Source organism: Dromaius novaehollandiae, chromosome 2 (genome assembly GCF_036370855.1).
Source record: "Dromaius novaehollandiae isolate bDroNov1 chromosome 2, bDroNov1.hap1, whole genome shotgun sequence".
NCBI lineage: Eukaryota > Metazoa > Chordata > Aves > Casuariiformes > Dromaiidae > Dromaius > Dromaius novaehollandiae.
In genome coordinates, this window is record NC_088099.1 from 164,059,295 (window position 1) to 164,079,817 (window position 20,523).

The following is a 20,523-nucleotide window of genomic DNA, read 5'->3' on the forward strand; positions in this document are numbered from 1 at the left end:
AACGTGGTTATAAAAGTCAGCAGAAGTTAAAGATAGAAAAGCTAGATTTGTCTGGATGAGAAAACTTGCTGATCCCACTCAAGGCCTGTGTTGAGATCATGTCTGGTAAACCAGTAAAGCGTGAGACCTTCTACAGCTGAAGTGAACAGGAATAAGGGAATCCATCAAAATGAAAGCCTTACCTAATACTTTATATTTCAAAGGTTTAAAAATTTTTTTTTAATGTTTTTTGTATCAAGCACAGATATCTGTGTCAGTTTAGTGCCATAGCAATGACAGCCAATAAAAATCTCTTTAACCTTTTATTAAAGACAGAAGAAAGAAAGAAAAGGTTGCATATTAGCTGCAGGATTGTACAGGCTAAAGGGTCTGGTCTCAAAAATTCCAGCTTTGTTTAACTGTTAACTGTACAGTGAGAGACTTGTGATATAGCCTTTTTTTCTGGGCCATTTATTTCATTGGAATTAACCTGCCAGGTCTCATAGTTATGGGGGAGCCTTCTCCACTAGATATTTCTTGCCATCCCAAGTCACCACAGGATCTTCTGTAACTGGAAGACCTGACCTTGAATAGCACAAGGTTATTTTGACAGTCCTACTTTTCTTCCACCTGCTCGTAGCCAGCAAGATCAGACTTCCTTCTTGGTGACCGCTGAAATCTACCCACAGAGTTTGAGGAGAAAAAAAAAATAATTTTATACTGAAGACATCAAGCTGGGAACAGTCTGCCCTGGAGATTTCACTGAGCAGCACAAGCAGTAAAAGTAGAGAAGGGATGCTGAGGGCATTTCATTACTGTAACCCTCACTTATCATTCATTTAGGGTACCTCTGGGGATTAAAGTGCTATTACCAGAAGTCTGTAGTACCCTTATGTGTGCTACGGGAAGTTTCGCCACACAGTTAATGAAGTCTGTAAAAACTGCTTGGCACCTCCTTAAAAGAAAATGCCCGCAGTTGCCACGGAGGCAAAAGATTGGAAATGCCTCAGCCAAGTAGTTAAGCAGTTGGCTGAACTTGCTGAGGTGCACAGGCAGCCCTTGAACCACCGAGCGTGCACCGCTCTTGCCTGGCTCGATGCAAATGAAGATGGATTGAGCCGGGAAGAACCGCATCCCAAGCGATCAGAGAAACTGCAAGTTAGCTCTCCACGGAGCCTGGGGTAGGACCTCGAGGTTTCAAAGTCACCGTATTGCTGCTGACGATTTTAAATAAGGATAAGCGATCTGACAAAAAAACAATCATTACAGCAGTAATTGGAGATGTGACCTTTCCAATCGCCAACCCCACCCATGTTAGCACAGCCCGTTCCACACCAGTGAGGTGGTTGGGTTTTACACTGGTGGTAAAGGAGCATGCTGACCCATATTTTATATTTTAAAGCCCTGTCAGCAAAACTGGAATTGTTTCTTAAAATAGCTCAGTCCAGAATCCAGCTCAAGGACGTTGCACACAGCCAGCGTGCCCGTTAAAATAAATAAAAGTTACTGTGAAAGCAAATGATCATTTTATATTTAGACACTGTAGCTGAGAGGCTGGGGCTAGCAGAGCTCACCTCTGCACTGTGGACACTTGGCATTGTCTAGTCAGACTGTGTCCATGCTCAGCCACATCAGCACTTGTCCTGCCCAGCCCATAGTGCTGGACAGTGATTTCTCTTCAGCATTGCCTGAATACTTAGCTGAACGATACGCTCTGTTTTAGAGATGCCCGATAATCCCAGTGGGAAATATGGGGCATTTTGCAGGATCAAGCCCTTCTAGAGGTAAATGCAGATGCCTCAGTTTAGTTTGGTTTGTCAAAGCTGGTAAAGCAAGGGCAAGGAACTTCGCACCATTAGGAGACAGAACTATCAGACAACCTACTGGCTAAGAACGCCACTGTTGGAAAACAGGCAGAACATAGAGAAAGCATGTATTTATGTATTATGTGATAAGAGATTCAGTTGACCAGCATTTCTGGGTGATGAATCCAGTTAATTTCATCTGCTCCTGACTCCCACTGGTGGGCAAAACATTATCCAGGTGAGCCCAGCCCTACTTTACAGCTGCCATTTACCTCCCGCTGAACACGCTGCCGTGCAGCTTCCACACTGAACCTCCACCTCCTTGTGCTGCTGAAGGCAGTGCCTAATGAAGCCCTAGTAGAGCAGTGGATTTGGGGTTTTAAGACCTTTCATAAGACTATGCTCCTTTGCATGTATGGCAGCAGAACTGGGTGAAGTAAATTCAGGCAATCAGTATGCTGTGCTTGCACTGGCTTTCATAGGCTGTCGTGAACTTGCCAGGCATGATGTCACTGAAATATATTGCCGGTCTGATGCACCATCTTCCTTCTGTGTTATAAAGATGAAACTGAAACCAGTTTCAATTTATACCTGAAGTTATCCAGGAACAAAGCAAGGAAGAGCTGAAATTTTGAAAGGAGAATAAAGAATTGCCCATGACAAAAGCTTCCAGATTTAGGCATGTTCCTGATACTGTATTCAGCTAAGTGTCACCAAATGCCAATTCATAAGCACCTTGTTTGAAGCAAATCCAGTGATATAACAGCACAAGTTCTTTACCACTGTGCTACACCTACAGGTGCAAACAGAAGCTCCCAAAATAGGTAGCAGTAAAAGAGTCCAGTGATTTTATTTTTCCACCTGTAGACTGGGGATAATAATTCCACTGCATTTCCAGGAGAGTTGGGAGGGCTTACTGAAGACATGAAGAAAGGTTTACATGCCCCAAAACATGTCCTCTTCTCTTTTGCCATCTATACCGTTGATTGATTAAAAGGCATTTCTTCTCCTTACATACCTTGCCTAAGTGCTGATGTCTTAGTAAACCCTCTGATGGAAACTAACATTTTGAGCTTCTTCCTTCACCAGTGAGCATGTCAAGAGTCATGGAAAATAATTCAAGCAAGCTAGACACTCAAAGTTAATGAAAAAGATATACCTGCCCATATAAAGTATAGATGGAAAGCTCACCTTTGGACCTGCTGGCCCAGGCAGTCCAAACGCTCCTGGCGGTCCTGGTTCACCCTGTAGGTAACAATAATATCAGTGATAAATGCTAGTCTTATATAGGCTAGGATGACTCAAAACAATCATTACATACAGCTTTAGAAATGAAAGCTCTATCCAATAGCTATAATCCTGAGTACCGTTATCCAGAGATCTGAAAATTAGTAGTGTGCTTTCTTTGCAAAAAGAAAAGCAGAAAGAGAAAAACAGAACACTGAAGTAAATACTCATCTGCTCTTCAAACACAGCAACCTGAGTAGTAAGAAATGAGTTCTCCAGCTAGTGAACAGCTTGCACCAACTACAATTTACATCTGCTGACTCCTTGGAGATAATGCTGTGAATCTGATCTCAAATAGTCACCTTTCAGTGCAATAAGCACATCATATAAGAAATTCTGCAAGTCCCAATATTAGCTCACTATATCCCAGTATGTCACTGTCAGATCCCAGATCACGCCATGTGTGATGTAAGGAAGTTGCATCAGTTCTGGAGGCTATCTGGGAACATCTTCATCCCTTCAGAACTGGGAGTCCTCTGCATAAATGGGACAAGTGTCAAGTGCAGCAAAAAGCAGAAACAGGATGACAGTGACAAGAAATTTGAAAGTTTTCTGCTGTGTACCATTATTTTTGTGCATGCCTGCCCTTGCAAAGAATCCTTTCCCCAAGTTCTTCCAGCCACCACCAAATGGCTGCCAAGAAGGAAGAATGAAAGATGATGAGGTCCTTACACAAGAGCAGCTAAGGCAAAAAGGGAGCGGGTGAAAACAAAGAATTTAGAGTAATAGACCATCAGGATTAACAGGTTCAACAGGCATGTTGAAGGCTCTAGTGATCATGCAGGGGAAAGGAGGAAAACTCTAAAACCAACTTATATAAGGTGCTGGAAAATGTGTCTGTTTTTTTTTCCGCCTCAGCTGAAATTCTGTTAAAGGCAATATTTGGTTTGCTTCATCTTCCTTTGAGCTAAGCCTGCAGCTCCTTCTGTGCACTGCGTATTTAAACCGTGTACAAGGGCAGTTAAGCTTCCGTGTTTGGGATGCTTAATTTTCTCATCCCTGCCCATTTGCCCCTGTAAGCACAGGATGGTCCCATACATCCACCCCCCCACCATCTCCACCAGCCGATAACTCTTTGCCAGCCTCGAAACAAACGGCCAAACTTTGCGCCCGCAGTTATTAACCAACACAGCTGCAGCAGCAGGTCCCAAACCACGAGCTGCCAACCTGCCCCCTCTTCTTGGCTTAATGAATTGTAACAGCCCTGGCCCGGGAGTCTCTCAGGACGGCTAATCCATACAACATCCGCAGCCGCTGCGAACGTGCGAGGGAGGACGCTGGGGTTATTAACCTCCTGCCATTTGTTACTGCTGCTCCTAAAATGGCCGTACAAATCCCCAAGACATGTTCCACTCAATACAGATTGATTTCCACCGCCTGGCTTACACTGAAAAGAAAGGATTACAGGGAAGGAACAAAAAGGCTTACGGTTTCTCCTTTAGCTCCATCCTTCCCAGGGGGACCAGGTGAGCCAAGGGACCCCTGCAACAACAACAGAATTATCATCAGCATAATATTAACATCAGCTCCAAGCGCAAAGACATGAGTAACACAGCGAGATGAGAATAAGGAATGAGGAGACTCATTTCCACGCAAACATTTATTATTTACAGTCTCCGGAGGAGCCGCTGCTGACATTAACACATTATGGCCAATTGATGAGCTGCTAATGAGGAACTAGGCACTCTTAGCCACTTAATTCATTTAAAAATAAATTAATATAAAAGCCTTGCAGCTAATTAGACATGTCACCTTTGAATCAGCTTAATATTATCTCCTCTCAGCCTCTCTGCCCACCATTCCATTGTCTTGAAAACCTCCTGTTTTATCTTGTCACTAATACTCATTTTTTCACTCCATGTTTTTACAACATCCATCCCAAACCTCAGAAGCCAGCAGGCACAGCTATAATACACATAAGTAATGAGCCTAAAAGCAAACAGCAAAGAAGCCTGGAGAACTCAAGCAGCCCTCGTGAACTGCTCTACCCACCAGGAAGCCAATCTCAGAGATCTGAATGTACAAAGCTATTAAAAAATAAAAATAAACAGAAAACCATGCACTGCTTTTTTTAACCTGTCTGTGCTCTAGAATGAACAGGAGTAAATATGTTCAGGTTCACAGCACCACACATAATGGGGACTGCATCAAATGCAGAAGAAAGCCAAGCTTTGCTGTATGCAGCTGGCAATTTAAAGAACAGGCAGAGAATGGAAAGAGAATAGAAATTAAATACGCAAGCAAACGTATATGGAAGAACTGGCCTAGTGGTTTTAGTTCTAGGCACTGCAATAGTTTCTTCTGAACTGCATTTCCAAAAAAAAAAAACACAAATGAGAAGCAGACACAGACAAACAAGTGTAAGCTCCGAGTAAACTGGTTTACTACGTTTTACTTTGTGAAGGTTTTTGCCTTGAAATCCTGACCTTGCTATTTTAGAAGAGGTGTAAAATGTCTAAACTCCTGAAATCTCTCCTACAAGTGGAATTTTAAGGCCTTTCTGACAATTGTGTCCAAAGTAAATACGAGTCTATACAGCAGGCTTGGTGTGGGATAATCGTTTCCTAAAAGAGGCTGTCACAGCAAGCAGTAAAAGGCCATCTCATTCCACAAGTTCTTTACATTTGATGCAAGAAAGGACATGATACCCTTTGACCTTCCATGTTTCATACAGAAGAATTTCCAATGCTTTTGTCGCTGGAGGCATTAGCATTTCTTATACCCTGTTTCACACTTGTACGATGTTCATGCCCTTGAGATCTCCACCTATCCATCAAACAGGATGGAGACTGGCCAACGAGTTCAAAGAGTTCACTTTTACTTTGCAGACAAACAGCACAACAGTGTAGTCTCCTTTTCTTAACATCTTGCTACCACAGACCAAGAAATAGAGGCAAAACCAGGAGACTTACAAAATGGCCCAATTTCACAGCCTTCCACAGCACCTTTACAAGCTTTTGAGCTTTTGACACTTATTAATAAAAACTCAGGCTTACCTTTTCTCCTTTTTCACCTTTCAGTCCAGGAAAGCCTTGAAGTCCTTCTTCACCCTAAAACACCAATGCATAATATACCTTGTACAAAATGCAATATTATTCTGTGAATTACAGACAGCATAGTTATTTTCTGGGAGTCAAGGTCAACTTGTATTACTCACTGTAATGATGCTGTTTTCTCAGTCACTTGTAACTTGGCTGTAGTTGAACCAGTTTATTTCAAGCCTTCCACCCAAGTGTCTACCTCTGGCTGATTTCTTTTTTTTTTTCTTTTCCTTTTCGTGAAAATCATCCAGCAGAAGACTACCTTTTTCCAAGAACAAAACTAGGGACCTATTCTTGCTAAATAAAATGATTTCAACCAGAGAAACATTTCACCAAGAAACTCTCCTGTTGCCACATTTCAAAGCATGAGGACTTGAAACTTGAGGTGGCCAACTTACTCCAAGAGAGGTGTCTGTTTTCTCCTGTACATCCTCCCATTAGGCCAAAACATACACCTTAGAGGCTGTTCCAGTTCTGTCTCATCAACAGACACTTCTCACAATTGACGGCTATTTTCTCTAAAGAACCAGAGCATGTTTCTGGCAGAGCTCTGTGAATGGGTCTGCAAGTTCAGTGCTCCTATTGCTGACACCCCGGCAGCACGCAGGAATCCAGCATTGCTGGACTTCCCGGGAGAGTTGGGCATGAGATGGATTACCGAGGGAGAGGTGCAGGGCAGCAAGCTAGAGAATGCCCAAATTGATGCACGTATTTCCCGTAAAGTTGCCTGTAAATACATTAGGACTAGCTACACATGCAGATAAATTCAGGCCAAATTCTGCCACTCCCACTCTTATTTGTGTGGGTCTGTTTGTTTGTTTTCCTGCATGAGTAGTCCAGCAGACTTGCATGGATACACTCCTAGGGCAAGGTTCTAGTCAATGCCAGGCAGAATGACAAAACCTGGCCTTATTTATTTATAGGGGTTTTTTGGCACTTAGAGGTTAATAAAAGACAGTATCTGGAAAGTATCTGCACTATATATGCAAATTAAAGTCATTAGATACTTTTATAATCACATTTCTTGCTAACTGAACCTTCATGAAGCACTTAGTCTGGAATTTCTAATGTAGCTAGTGGTAAAAATCAGATCTGCTGTATTTGAATGGCTCCCTAATGAGACAGAAAACCCATCAAACAGCAAATATGATTTTTTAGGAAATCATTTGCTCAAAGAGGTCAATATTACTTGAAGGAACTGCTGTTCCATGGCAAAGTGGTGCAACACAGGTAGGAGAACAATTTGCATCTTCTCTTTACAAAGCAGAGGAATAGAGTTAAACAACTTTTTCCTCTTCCTCTTTTTCCATGTAATAGCAACTCCTGGTACAGATGAATAAATTAATCCTTGCATCAGTCAATAAGCTTGATACACAGTGTTCATACAGCCATTAGGGTTGGACAAGACCTCATGAGGTTTCTAATCCAAACTCCTACTCAAAGCACTATCAACAGTCATTCAAGACCAGGTTGTTTAGGGCTTTATCCAATTTAGTCTTAAAAACCTCCAACAACAAGATTGTCCCCTTCCCAGAGGCAATTAGTAACTTGCCTCCTAAGCCAATAGCATCCCAGGAGGAGAGAAAGACTCCTTGCTTTTATCCATTTATTAATTATTCCTTTATTAAGCAAAGCAGTCCAATTCTGTCCTCTTGACTCTCCTACAAGCACATGGGCTTTAGCAGTAGAGATTTCCAAGCACCCACCAGCTTTACCAGTCCCTTCCTAAGCAGGAAACTGTGCAGAAGCAACCTGGACTCTAGAGACAGGTTTAACATCCACGGTCAGCTGGGGAACCACCACTGATCCCACCAGGCTACAGACTAGGAGGGCTCCTACTTCTGCAACTTTCATTGACTCCCCATTAACCCAAGCTAGTTGCTTGGTGTCCCTCACAAGGCAGAAAACCCAGTCAGGCTAAGGGTAGGTTCAGCAGCTGCTTGAGCTTTAATAAGAGCAAAGGAACTGACTGCATTGCCTATGTCAAAACATTCACAAAGTAAATTCTGTAATCTTCCAGGACAAGCAGGGGAAGAGGGCAGGAAGTAAAAAAGCATCAGTGCTGGTGTGCTTTAAAACAGTGCCAAAACATTTCCTCCTCTTGCCCCCTCCAATTAGGTCGGTTGGTTTAGTAAAAGAGATTACCTCTCTCTCCACAACTCGTGGACTAACAGGCTCTGCCAGTGCATCTATCCTGGAAAACACTTCATTAAGCCAAAGAAAGTCTCAATTAGAGAAAGAAAGCAGTTGGCCAAAGAAGAAATCACAGGGGCTCGAAATAACGTTGTTCAAAATGTGCTCTTGCTGGGGAGCTTACAGCTTCAGCAATTAAGCCCAGAAGGAAGGTAGCAGATTTTCCTGAGCACTTGTCCTTTTCCAGGCTCACAGGTGTGCTATTCTTCTCTTATCCACTGGAAATCCAACTCCGTTTGTTTAAATTCATCCTCTGTGCTGCACAGACAGTGAACTTTAATCAGATCTTTACACCAGGGTTAGTGGGAAAATAGACATGTTCATTAGCTCACTGCTGCTTGCAAAAATAATTGTCCAAAGAGCCTAAGTTTGGCAAAATCTGCAATCTGAAGTAACCAGAGGACTTTCCTGGCAATAGGGCTAGGGCTGTGGAGTGCTGTCAGTCACAGGGAACTAAATGCTGCTGAGTAAAAGAGCACCGGTACATACTACGAGCACTGAAGCTACATATTTCTACAGTGAAAATGCCATTTTTAGCTTTTCAAAAGTTATTCTATGACTATTTACTTGAATTACAGTAATGTCTCATTTATTCCCTGCCTGGGTCACTCTGTATGGATAAATACAAAATGATGGTCACTGCACTCAAAAGCTCATTTTGAAATTGCAAGCAACATGTAAATATAATAAAGAAATAGCAGAGACGGAGAGCACAGGCCAGCAAAATAGCTGCCAAGCAGACACGTTCTGCAACTGCACCGGGCTGCAGGATCCAGGCACCCCACTGCGAAAATGGGTAGGCTCTAGCAGCTGGCATTAAACCCTGGGGAAGAAAACGTTATTGCATTCCTTGCACCAAGGCCAAACCTGCTTGTGCCACTGAGAAGGATAAAAATAACACTATCTCCACAGGCTGGCCGTGTTCCCAGCTTCAGCACAATGAGGTTCTGGTGGTGACATGTAAACCACACACAGGTGTTCCTCCCATGCATTTCTATCATCATCCATCTACTTCATGGATATCCAAGCTTTGAACGCTATCGCCTTCTGGAGAAGCACTTGGTCTAGGATAGGAAGGTAACACAGAACAAGCCTCCAAGGAACAGAGAAAAAACAGCAAAGGCAGGAGACACTACTGCTAAGACTGGGAACAGAGCACAGCTTCTAATAAAGCTTCCCTTCGGCTTAAACCTACGCTTTCTGGTTTTGATGGAGTAATTATGCACTTTGGGGGTGGCCTATTGCTTTCTTGTCCAATAGTTTTATGGACAAAAGCTTGAGCTTTTGTATTTATATCATGTATTCATATTATATTTGTTTATATTTTATTGATTCATTTTGAACATAAATACACAATATAATACATAATAAAAATATCCGTGAGGAAGTGCATTAACAAACATGACAGTTTGGCTTAGGAAATCTCTAAAATACTGAATACTGCAAATTTTGAGGATATACCACTAGACAAGTCACTCTGAATACTCCATTTTTAATTCCTTGAGGAATTAATGTAAATTATTACAAGGAAATTAGGAAGGTTTTCTGAGCTGTACATAAAAAGGGCACAGAGACAAGACCTGAGCTCTACTTCTGTCTCTCCTGGGGTCTCAAAGCAAGGTTTACATGGGCCCCACGGTTTGTTCAGACACAAGGGACAAAGGAAATGACATATCATCAGGGAATTTAGAGCACAGGCAACTCTCAGCTGCTGCAGACCTATTACTAGGGTGAGTAACCATAAAGATACTCCCATGGACTTCAAGTGCATCATCCACAATACTAAAAAATTAGAGGTGGAGGTGAGGAAGTATAAGCATATCAAGGGAGGTTTACTTATTAGTTTGTATACACCAGCAGAACCATACCATTTCTAAATTCAAGCAAAGATGTTTTCCAGTGTCACACGGATTTATCAGATCATGTCAGTTCTAGATTAGGGATCTCTTCAAAAAAGACTTTCTTTTACCTTCCATTACATGCTCATCATATGCACACATGGCTTGATTTGTTGCATATTATCCAATGATTTGCCTTGCCTGGGTTATGCTGAGCATCACTACCCCACATAATTAACTAAACATAACGCATATGGACCATGACCAAATTATATCTATACCCCATGTAGATCCTCAGACCATTGAATGGAGATAACTATGACAGTACAAAGTAGGTAACTTAATTGTTAGGTAACACATTCCTTCATAGTGGCAACAACTAGTATAGGGATTTTGCCATATCCAGACTCATATCAAAATTTCTCTGAAAAGAAAGTGATTTAAAATACAGGGAGGAAGTGGTTTGCAGGCATATGGAAAGATACAGGGATGTGATAGGGCAATTTGGTATTAACTGATCCTGGAGGGACATCAAAAACACATGAAGGAATAATCCCTCCGTGATGTTTTTAAGCAATCTGCTCAAGTTTAGTTGCTTCTCTTTCCTCCACTTGCAGCTCCTCAAGCAGATGCCAAGTTTACAAACATTTCTTCCAACTTGAGAACAGCTGTGGCCTATAATCACACACTTTATTTCAACTCTGGGTTGTGGCCTGTGTTAATGGAAATGAGAGCAAGCTAAACAAGAAAATAATGGAAAAAAATCAGTCCAAACCACATGGTTACACTCTAATTTTCCTGTCAAATTAAAGTAAATCACTGGCCTTTTCCTTCAACTTACCAAGCAGACTACAGCAGCTATATCATTCTAAGGTCAATTCTACAGGCTTTCTTTAGTCTTTCTTCCACACTGGCCTACACATGGCAGTACCTCCTCTTCATCCAAAAGTGAAATAAAAATTTCTGACCCTGTCGTAAAACATCAATAGAGATGTCATTGGGAGTCCTTCAAAATCAGTCCCTCAAAAATCATCCAGGCAGAACTCCATGAATCACACACTGAGAATATTGACAGCTTTGCAAACCAGGGGATCTATATCAAAGGCAGAAGACAAAATAGCAAGAGCTAAATTAGAAGCAGAACAAAAGGGGCAAGATGAAGTGAAAGCAAAAGCAAAATTGGACTGTGCTGTGTTACCATTTTGCCATTAATAGACCCTTCTATCCTTTGTTAATTAACCTCATAACATCCTGGTGAAATGAGAATGAAGTGACTGTGACATTGCTTTCATTTCAGCAGGATGAGGAGTCAGAAGTACAACTGAGCAGAAGGCATTTGAGAGGTCACAGAGTCTGGGACAAATACAGAAACTCACTCCAGACTTCTTGGGTCCTAGGTCAGTGCCCTAACCTTAACTTTATTCTTGCTCTCTGCTGGCTCTTTGGCCTGCATTTAGCTTGCTAGCCTGAGGTTCACAAAGAACAGACCACAGGACCATCGGTAAGTGGCTATGGCTCATCCATAGTTCCAGGCTAAACTGGTTTCAAAGTTTGATGAGAAGAGTGAAGGCGGCAGTCAAGAGACCATGCAAGTCCTTCTCTAGGCTTTTCTAACTCAGACGTACCAACTTCAGGAGCATCAAGTGAAGGGAATTTCACAACTTCTTCACCAAAGCAAGATTAAAAAAAGGAAAGAAAAAAGAAAAGAAACAACCCTCTTGCAGAATGTCATCAGTTCTGGGTTTGCTTTTTGGAGCAGGGAGGGAAAGACAAAGGTTTCATGAAAGCCCAGGGATGATCTGCAGATCAATTGAGAGGCAGAGCTGCAGTGGATATAAGTCACCCAGCTCTATTTTCAAAAGCTGCTGACTAGACGAGCAGCAAAAATGACTGTCATTTTTGAAAGCGCAGATGCAGGATTCTATTAGCTTAATGAGGTTTAAACCTTGTTAGTATCTTGGCAAATCGGACACCAAAACTGGCTCCATCTTCCACTGCTACCAGAAATAAGATGCAACAACTTCGAATTTGCTTTAGTTTATTCTAAGAAAAGAATAACAACCTATCTGTTAGGTCTCTATTACAGTCTGATCTAATGCACACAAAAGCTATAGGGAGAGGATAGGCAGGGGTCAACAGAAGTTATAGGTGGGCCTAGTCTACCATGAAACCCAGCCCAGTTTGTAGACAGCTGATCAAAGGATAGTTAAGGGCATTTTTTGCACTGTAGATATCATAATGGCTTTATTCAATACATTACATAGAGCACAATTGTTCCCAAAGGTATAACATCATTGTTACAGTACTTCCCAGGAGAAATTCAGGGGACCCTGTGTTTCAAGGGTCTCTGAATATAGCACCATGAGACCAGAAAGGGCCTATTGGCCCTTCATCATATTGTCTTAGTCATTGAATCTTCTGGAAAGATTAGATGAACTGTTTTCAAGGGAGTCCAAGAGATCTTCCTTTTGAAGAAACCCAGAGGATCTTTGCATCAAAATAGACAAAATGGGTGTGTATCAGTGATTTTGCAATATGGTCTCCCATAAAGTTGGCTTTGCAGGAGAAAAAGTGCAGTTTGCTCATTTGAACTACAAGGACCTGGACTCCAAGAAGCAGGGACAGTATTTCCTGGGATGCAGCTTTCCTTGCAGCTCTCAGAGGAAAACAATGTAAGTAAAACCAAAGGACAACTCAGCTGATTCTGATGCATCTCCTTTAAGTCTTTTGTATACACATCAAACCTTGCAAACAGCAGAAGTCTATCACAGTAAAGCAGGATTTAAATCCCTGTGTGTGTTTACATCAAGGTATTGTACGTGATGGCTCCTACCAGAGCACCTTAGACTTGCCATGGGAAAGGGAAAGCAAAAGTGACCTTGTATTATAGAACATGTAGCAACATGAGGAACTGATGGACATATGATCTGTATCCTGCCTTAACGTAAGGAAGGCTAGTGTCCTCTTTGCACATGACAGATAGGCATGGGATGCAGCTTTTCCCTGTATAACCAGACCAGATAATACTCTCACATCTTTCTCCAGTGCCCAGTCAAATATGCACTAAACACAAACTGTATATCTGAGGCTGAGGGAAAGAAAGAAATAAAAACAAAAGAATCACCTCTACAAGGCAAGTGAGATGTCTCTATTCATCCCTCCTAAATTTCCACTAACATTGAAAAATTACTGGAATTGAAATCCCAGTTTTTCTGATTTGCATGGTTGGAACAACAGGTCCTCAGTTAAAGACATAATGCTAGATCCTTTGAAAGGTGAAAAATGGAACAGTTCTGCCTCAAGAACTTCCTTATCTTGAGGTAAAAGCTGATGATCTTTCCTGGCATCTGCCACAGCTCAGGACCAGACAAACAGCTTGCCAAGTGCTAGAGGGGAAGCATTCACTGAAAAGTAGAAAAGTAAAGTCATATGCATCATGACATTGGCTTGTGGTTTTTTGGGTGTTTTCCTTAGTTTTTTAGGTACTGGTTTGATATTTTGTCTTACCAGAAAAACCTGCTAATTCCTTTTCCTCAGCTTCTCAAGAGTTCCCAATTCCCAGTTCTCCTCTCACCCCTCCAAAGTTTCAGCAACAGTTTGTACAGGGTCCAAGAGCAGCATTTCAGGAGGGAGGAGTGCTGTGTTCTGTGCTGGGGTACAGTTACACTTACTGGGACACTCCAAAGTCTCATGTTGATCTGATCTTAGAATTCTGCTGTTACTGATATTCCACAGTCACCTCTTACAGTCTATTGCAGTGCCTCACTGAAATACTTCAAAAGCTTTTCCTAAAGATTAACCACATCATCTAGTTCATGATTTCTTCCCCTACCTCCCATGCACGTGGTGAAAAGATAGTGCTTTCCACTTTACACACAGCTTCTGCATGTTGCAAGTGTATCAAGTCCACCCCAGTTCCTCAGTCTTCTCCTCTCTCTGCAAACCACATTTCTCTCAATCCGCCCATTGGTTAAATTTTCAAGACCAATGATCCCTCCTGCTCTCTGTTGTGACCCTCTCCATTTGCCCCACACCTCACTTGAAATACCATGCTCAAACTGGAGAGAGCATCCTGCTTGAGGTTTTACCAGTGCTTACTTATAACTTGCCATAGCACAATGTCTCTGCCTGCTGCCAAGCATACTTGAGGCCAGTCAAGTCTTTCCCAAGACGATAGAGAATTTTCTTCCAATCAGCTTTATCTATAAAGTGCTGCTCTTTCCTAGCTCACTTTCATCTCTGAGCCCATTGCAAAGGTCATGATCATTCTTCTCATTTTACATATGGGAAAATGAAGGCACAGGGAGGGAAAATGCTAAGGCCAAGATCCCCTACAGAGCCGATGGCACAGAGCCAGAATTAAAAACTGGGTCTCCAGAGACCCAGGCCCACCGACAGCACCGCATGCATTAGATTCTCTTGAAATAATGGCCACTAATGGTCAGCTTACAGTCTCACCAGGAAAACAAACACACACAAAAAATGGGTGCATTCGTTACCCAGAAGCATGTGAAAAGAAAGTCACCATCTCTGTCAAAGCCAGAGACACTAGATCTTGTGGACATTAGGAGACACAGTATCGCTAGATAACGCTTGGAAGAAGAAGGATGGGACATCTGAAAGGGAAAATTCCAGGTGCCCTGTGTGGTGCTTGGGCAAGTAAAGACCAGTATGAAACACTCATGCTGCCAGTCACACTCCTTGACCCGTCTTGCCTGCCTGTCTGCCTGCACAATTAGTGCCATCCTCAGCCACGGACGAGGCAAGAGGGTCAGGCAGCAACCTTTGATGAGCAGTGTATACCATGGAAAGGGGAAGATCTGACTGCTTAACAGGGTACCAGAGCTTACAACACTGCCTCTGCCTTTGGCCCAACCTCAGGAAGAGCTGGGGACACAAAGGACAGGTATGAAAGTGTGTAGCAGGGAGAGGGGCAGGGAATGCTTAAGATGCCTTTGATAGACTGGCAGTAATGACCTGCTCTGCATAAGGCTTCTGCTGTCTGCAACTCAATGGGCTTTGAGATCCACTCCAAACTGCTAGGAAAGCTCTTCTCATTGCCACCTGACAGGCAGCTAATCCATGCCTGTCAACTGCCATTCAGCGCTAAGGAGCATCCTGCATCCGAGCAATTGTTATATGTAACAGAATCAAGAGAATCCGTTGGGGTTTTTTTGGCCCTATCAGAAGCACAGGGATGGCAAAGCTTTCTGACATGCTTCCTTTATACACAGCCAGTAGATTCTGGCACAGAAATCCTCTAAAGAAACAAGTGCAGGAGACTTCACAGCCTTCTGGTCGCCAGTAGATGTCATTACATACCAGCAATGTGCCTGAAAGCCAGAGGCCAAAACTGAAAAGTAATGTTTTCTAAGTTTATGTAAAGGAAAAAACAAGTTACTAGTATTCTTGCACTGCTGAGAATTAAGCTGTCACGATGCACAATTAGCATGTGATCTGGCTTTGAGTTGTTTGTTACAATCTGCAGCTGTTATTCTGGGTCACAGAAAACCACAGAATTTATCTAAAACCCTCTAATTATTGTTAAGAATAAGAACTCCATCAAACCGCAGTTATTTAACCATGCAGAATGCACTTTAACTACAGGCAAGAGGACTCAAAAATAGTAGATGTGCAGACTGAAATTGTCTGCATACACAAGAGGATTCAGATTGAGCTCAGAGAGTCCTAAAGCTGATACAAACATTAATATACCTTACCCTTTAATCTGAAGATTCAGAAGGGAAATGACAGATATGAATGACTCGAAAGTGCTGCCTGACAGCCTTATGAAGTAGATAAAGTGCTGTAATACAGATGTGTAAATGTTGGATTGAGAGGTTAAGTGCTGGATGACCTTAACCAGATGAAGTCAGTAGCTAAGAAGGGATCTCAAGGGATAGGATAACCAGCAGAAAATAGAGTTCTGCAGATGCTGCAATTTTCAGCTTTCATTATCAGGTCAGTTTGAGCCATGCTCACACTACGTTTTATCCTGTGAAAAACTAACAAGATCCGAGTACTGAGAACCCAAACCTGAGGAGGCTATGTTGCCACAGCCACTTTCTCCAAGGAACACCAGTTACTGGGCGTTTTATTTCAATTCCAAACTCAATAGTATCTCTAAACCTGGAGATGATTTTCCTATCTTGCTACTGTCAGTATTGACCAGCTTAAACACTGGCCACTGTCCTGGATCCCAGGGCTCAGAGGATCCTGCTGCTCCACTGCTTCCTAAGTCTTTCAGAGTCATCCTTCAACTGGCCAGCCCTAGGTAAGCTCAACAACATTTAAGGGCTTATGGACTTGGTGATGATATCTGAATGCTACAGCAACCCAGATAAGCCCTGTGCCCTCTCTGGAGCATCTCCCTTGTACTGGGGCTCAGGTTTTAGCTGTGAAAGGAGCACACAAGTCAGCCCTTGGAGTGATAATTAGTTCTATTCAGATATTGTGGGCACAAGGACTAATTCTTAGTCTCTACAAGCCTAGGCTCTGCACTGTGCAAGTGCCTGGAGCACATGCCCCCACTTCTAGGAGTTTAGCTTCAGGAGTTTAGGTTATTCAAGGGTCCCCCCCCTCCCCCCCCCTTTGCATCAAAGCTGCTTTTAAGCCAAGACTCTAGCCCTTGCTTGAACTGCATTGCAGCAGCCTGGCCACATACCTTGTTCATCCTGACCCTCTGCTTGGCCTCAGACCCACTTCATCACTATGAGCTTGTCTGGTGACCTGGACTCTCAGCTGAACCTGGCTGCCATCACCAGTCCTGCCCTGCTCCCTCGCCAGGGGCAGCAGGACAGGCCCTGGCTGGTGAGGCCCCTGCCCTGCTGGTGTGTTATCACCTTTGGCTCCATCTCCCTTTGGATGCATCTGGCCCTTGTTTCTCCCTGACACTCAGACATCTGACTCCCAAACATTTTTATGGGACTAGGGGTCTAAAAATGCCACCGAGGACATGAGCCTTCCAGCCTGAGCTATACCTGCAACTGAGCAACACACACACAGCCCTACTGGTCCCAAAATACACTTTCAAAATGCCCAAGCAAAAGCTACCCCTGCACTCCAACTCTCAGGCAACATCGGACTCCAGCTATGTCTGCAGCACTTCTTGTAGGCAGACCTGCACTCATTTCGTCCGTGCTCCTAGTTACTGGATGTGAGCCAGCTCTGACCCAGAGGCACCGCACTCGTGCCGATTTGGTGAGCCCTGCTGACAGCACAGCGCCGGGGTAAAGAAGCTGCATGGCTTTCAGGTCAGACCTTTCTTATATTCAGCTGCCCTGAAGCAAAGAGGTAGAGCACAGGACTGTGTGGATAGGCTGTATCCTCCAAAAGGGTAAGTTTCCACTGCTTTTCCAGAAGCCCTAAAAATGGCAATATCTCCAGTCTGGAAGACAAATAAGGGAAGGGGAAGCAAAGCCTTCATTTGAAGGATCTGGCAGACAAGGTATATAAAGCCTGGGAGGAAAGAGGTTCTCCGTCTTCATTTTACAAGGACAAACACTAGCCAACTTGCCCAAGTTCAGCAAATCTGTCAGAGACAAGCTTTAAGCCTAAAGCTCTTGCAGCCTAGCCCACAGCCTTAGGTATCTGCCCAGTTTTCTTTTCTAGATGTGGTCTTTCAGTGACTGTATCTAATAGGTCAAACCACTTCAGAGTTTTTATTATCACTAGAAATCCTATTATAATGCTCCTGCATTTTTGTTGTAGCAAGTCATTACCATGAAAACACATTGTTAGGAAAATGTAAAATTCATCTACTAAAGTTGTTTTTCATGTTCATTGCTGCATATGATTACCACCATGAAGGGAAACAGAGCACGAAGAGAAAGCTCAGATACCCCTAGAAATATATTGAGGAGAAAACTCCTGTAGGGCACTGTAAGGCAGAATGAAATCTTCATTCATCGTCTCTGCAGGAAGAGATGGATGGATGCTCCTTGTTGGAGTTTCTCCTCCCTACAGAGTTGGGGGCGGGGGGGAATCGCAGTAGCAATCCCTTGACCCCTCTACTTTTTTCCCCGGGACTGTACACAACTAAACAAACTATTTCTTATATCATTACTCTGCACACCAGGAGGCAGAGACTCTTCTTCAACAGCTACAGACAGCAGTGGCCCAAGCCACCCTTGAATGAATCATCACTTGTGCTGACAATTACCACATCTCTGCTGAGGAGGCAGAAGAGAACATCTAACAGGAGGCAACATCTAGGACAACTGTTGCCACTTCAGAAGTGAACCTGCAACCCCATGCTGATATGGCACATAGACTTTGTATTGATACCTCTCAATAAGTTTCACTCTCTCTTGGAGAAGGAACCCCCCTAAAACTCATCTCCCCTTCGCTGCAATGAATGTGATAGTTATTCAGCAAGAGTTATATTTATTTAAGAATATAAAAACTGCTACTAGCAGCCATACCAAAGGCATAGCTAGCCTGCATCCTGTCTGCAACAGCAGCCAATAGTGCATAGAGCAGGGCAAGTATGCAATGCAACTTCTCTGGTGACTTCTTGAAGTGACTCACTGGCTTCCTCAAGCAGAGATATTGTCTTTGTACTAAATAGCACTTAACAGGTCTTCAATTGGTATGTACTTTAACACACAAACTTTTAACCACCAGGACAGAGGAGTTCACCACCAGTAAAGAGGAGTTTGAATACACAGTGTGAAGGGCAACTTCATTTTGTTCATTTTAAACTTGGCATCAGCTAGTTCCATGCTTTCACTTAACTCTTGCAATGGAAGAAACAGTGAAAACCAGTTACCTACTGATATCTCCATGCCACCAGTCTTACAGATCTCTATCATATCACCTCCAAAGTCCTCCAGCTGTCATTTTACCAGGCATCTTCCCACCTGCAGAGCCTTCTCATCACCTTCACAATGCAAGAAGGGTGGCTCAGCACCACCGAGGTAATGCTCAGCACCGTGCAAGACAAGGGCATAAATATTTAAAAGCTTCTACGATAGTCTGTACAGGGGCATCAAAAGGGCAGGCTAGCTTGTGATGTGGATGGCTGCGCCCTAGGAATGCAGACATCATCCTGCACAGAACCTCCCTTGTCAAACATGATTTCCCAGACTTTGATCAACAGTCACTGAAGCCTTGTCTTGCTTGACTCATCCTCAAAAACGCTCTACAGCTGTTCTTTCTGTCCTCACTTATGTCCCACACCTACTCCTCTTGGAGCAACAGAGGTCTGGAGATTTGTGCTGTAACCCTTACAGGAAGGGTCCATCTGGTTTAGCAAAGATCTGTTCAAATAACCTACAGAATAAAGGCAAGCATTGCCTCAGTGATTGTGTTAGAGCTTTGGATATTTACCCATGTAAATCCACAGTTTGGTAACACATGTATGTTTAAAGCAAGTAAATGAGCACATGATAGGTGCAAATTTATGAGAAGAAATATAATAGCCTATGTCTACTGCCACAGGGATTAACAGTAGACATCAAGAGTTGAAAGATGACTCAACAGCTGAAGTTTAAGATCCAGTTCAAAGCAGCAGCAACTGAATCAGATCTAAAAAAGGAAACCCACCTGTGAGCAGTTTACATGAGCACCTGAAAGTGTGCTTTGTTATTGTCTGTGTTTACCTATGTGTACTTCCTTGGTCTGCACATGCACATTTCTGCACATAACAAGCATCCTTCATTAGACTGAGGTATTTAGGCATGGCAGAACACACCCAGGCTGTCACTTGTGCCATCACAGTGATTTTCCTGGTTTCCAAAAATCACGCAAGTCCTCATGTCAACATGAATTAGGTTTTTTAGCCACAGCTGCTATTATATTTTGGTTTACCACTAATGATGTGCTTGGCATGCTATGCATATTGATACAAGCATCATTCTGGCTTTAACACAGACATACAACTGAGGTAATGGCCTGGAGAAGCAAGGCCAGTGCCTCCGCTGTCCTCTTGGAAAGGCACAGGATTTGCCCTCTAACAAATGTCTCAGACCTCACGTAACTGCACCCACACAATACCTGGCAAAAGCATGACCCAGCAGGTGTTTGGCACTAGCACAACTGGAAAATAACACTGTAATAAGGGGATGATTTTATTTTCATCATCTCAGTTTTTTCCAATGGCAAGGTAACCTTCCATCAGTACTTCGGACATGAGCCTTCTCCTTATAAACAAACCCACAGCACACATGTAGCAAAGGTCATGCAAAGATTGGGGCTGTTTGGAGCCCAGCATCTCTGATCTGGTTTCCTACCACTGGTCCATAACCATAAAATCCAGGAAACAGAGCTGTCACAGCAAGAGGGAAAATAAGAATTCATATTCATGCAGCCATTACAGTGCAGAAAGCAAACAGGAACTGCATGACTCCTCTCCTTCCAGGTGCATCGCATCCTCTTATC

At 43.0% G+C, this 20,523-nt stretch overlaps 1 protein-coding gene across 1 annotated transcript in view; it reads right to left on the minus strand.

Moving 5' to 3' along the window:
• COL22A1 (collagen type XXII alpha 1 chain) overlaps positions 1 to 20,523 on the minus strand; it is a 236,601-nt gene that overhangs the window by 103,861 nt on the left and 112,217 nt on the right. Inside the window, exons 13-15 of the mRNA XM_026113713.2 lie at positions 6,068 to 6,121; positions 4,500 to 4,553; positions 2,976 to 3,029 (exon numbers count right to left, since the gene is read on the minus strand). Of these exons, the coding sequence (XP_025969498.2) occupies positions 2,976 to 3,029; positions 4,500 to 4,553; positions 6,068 to 6,121 (162 nt within the window). The remainder of the gene's footprint in view (positions 1 to 2,975; positions 3,030 to 4,499; positions 4,554 to 6,067; positions 6,122 to 20,523) is intronic.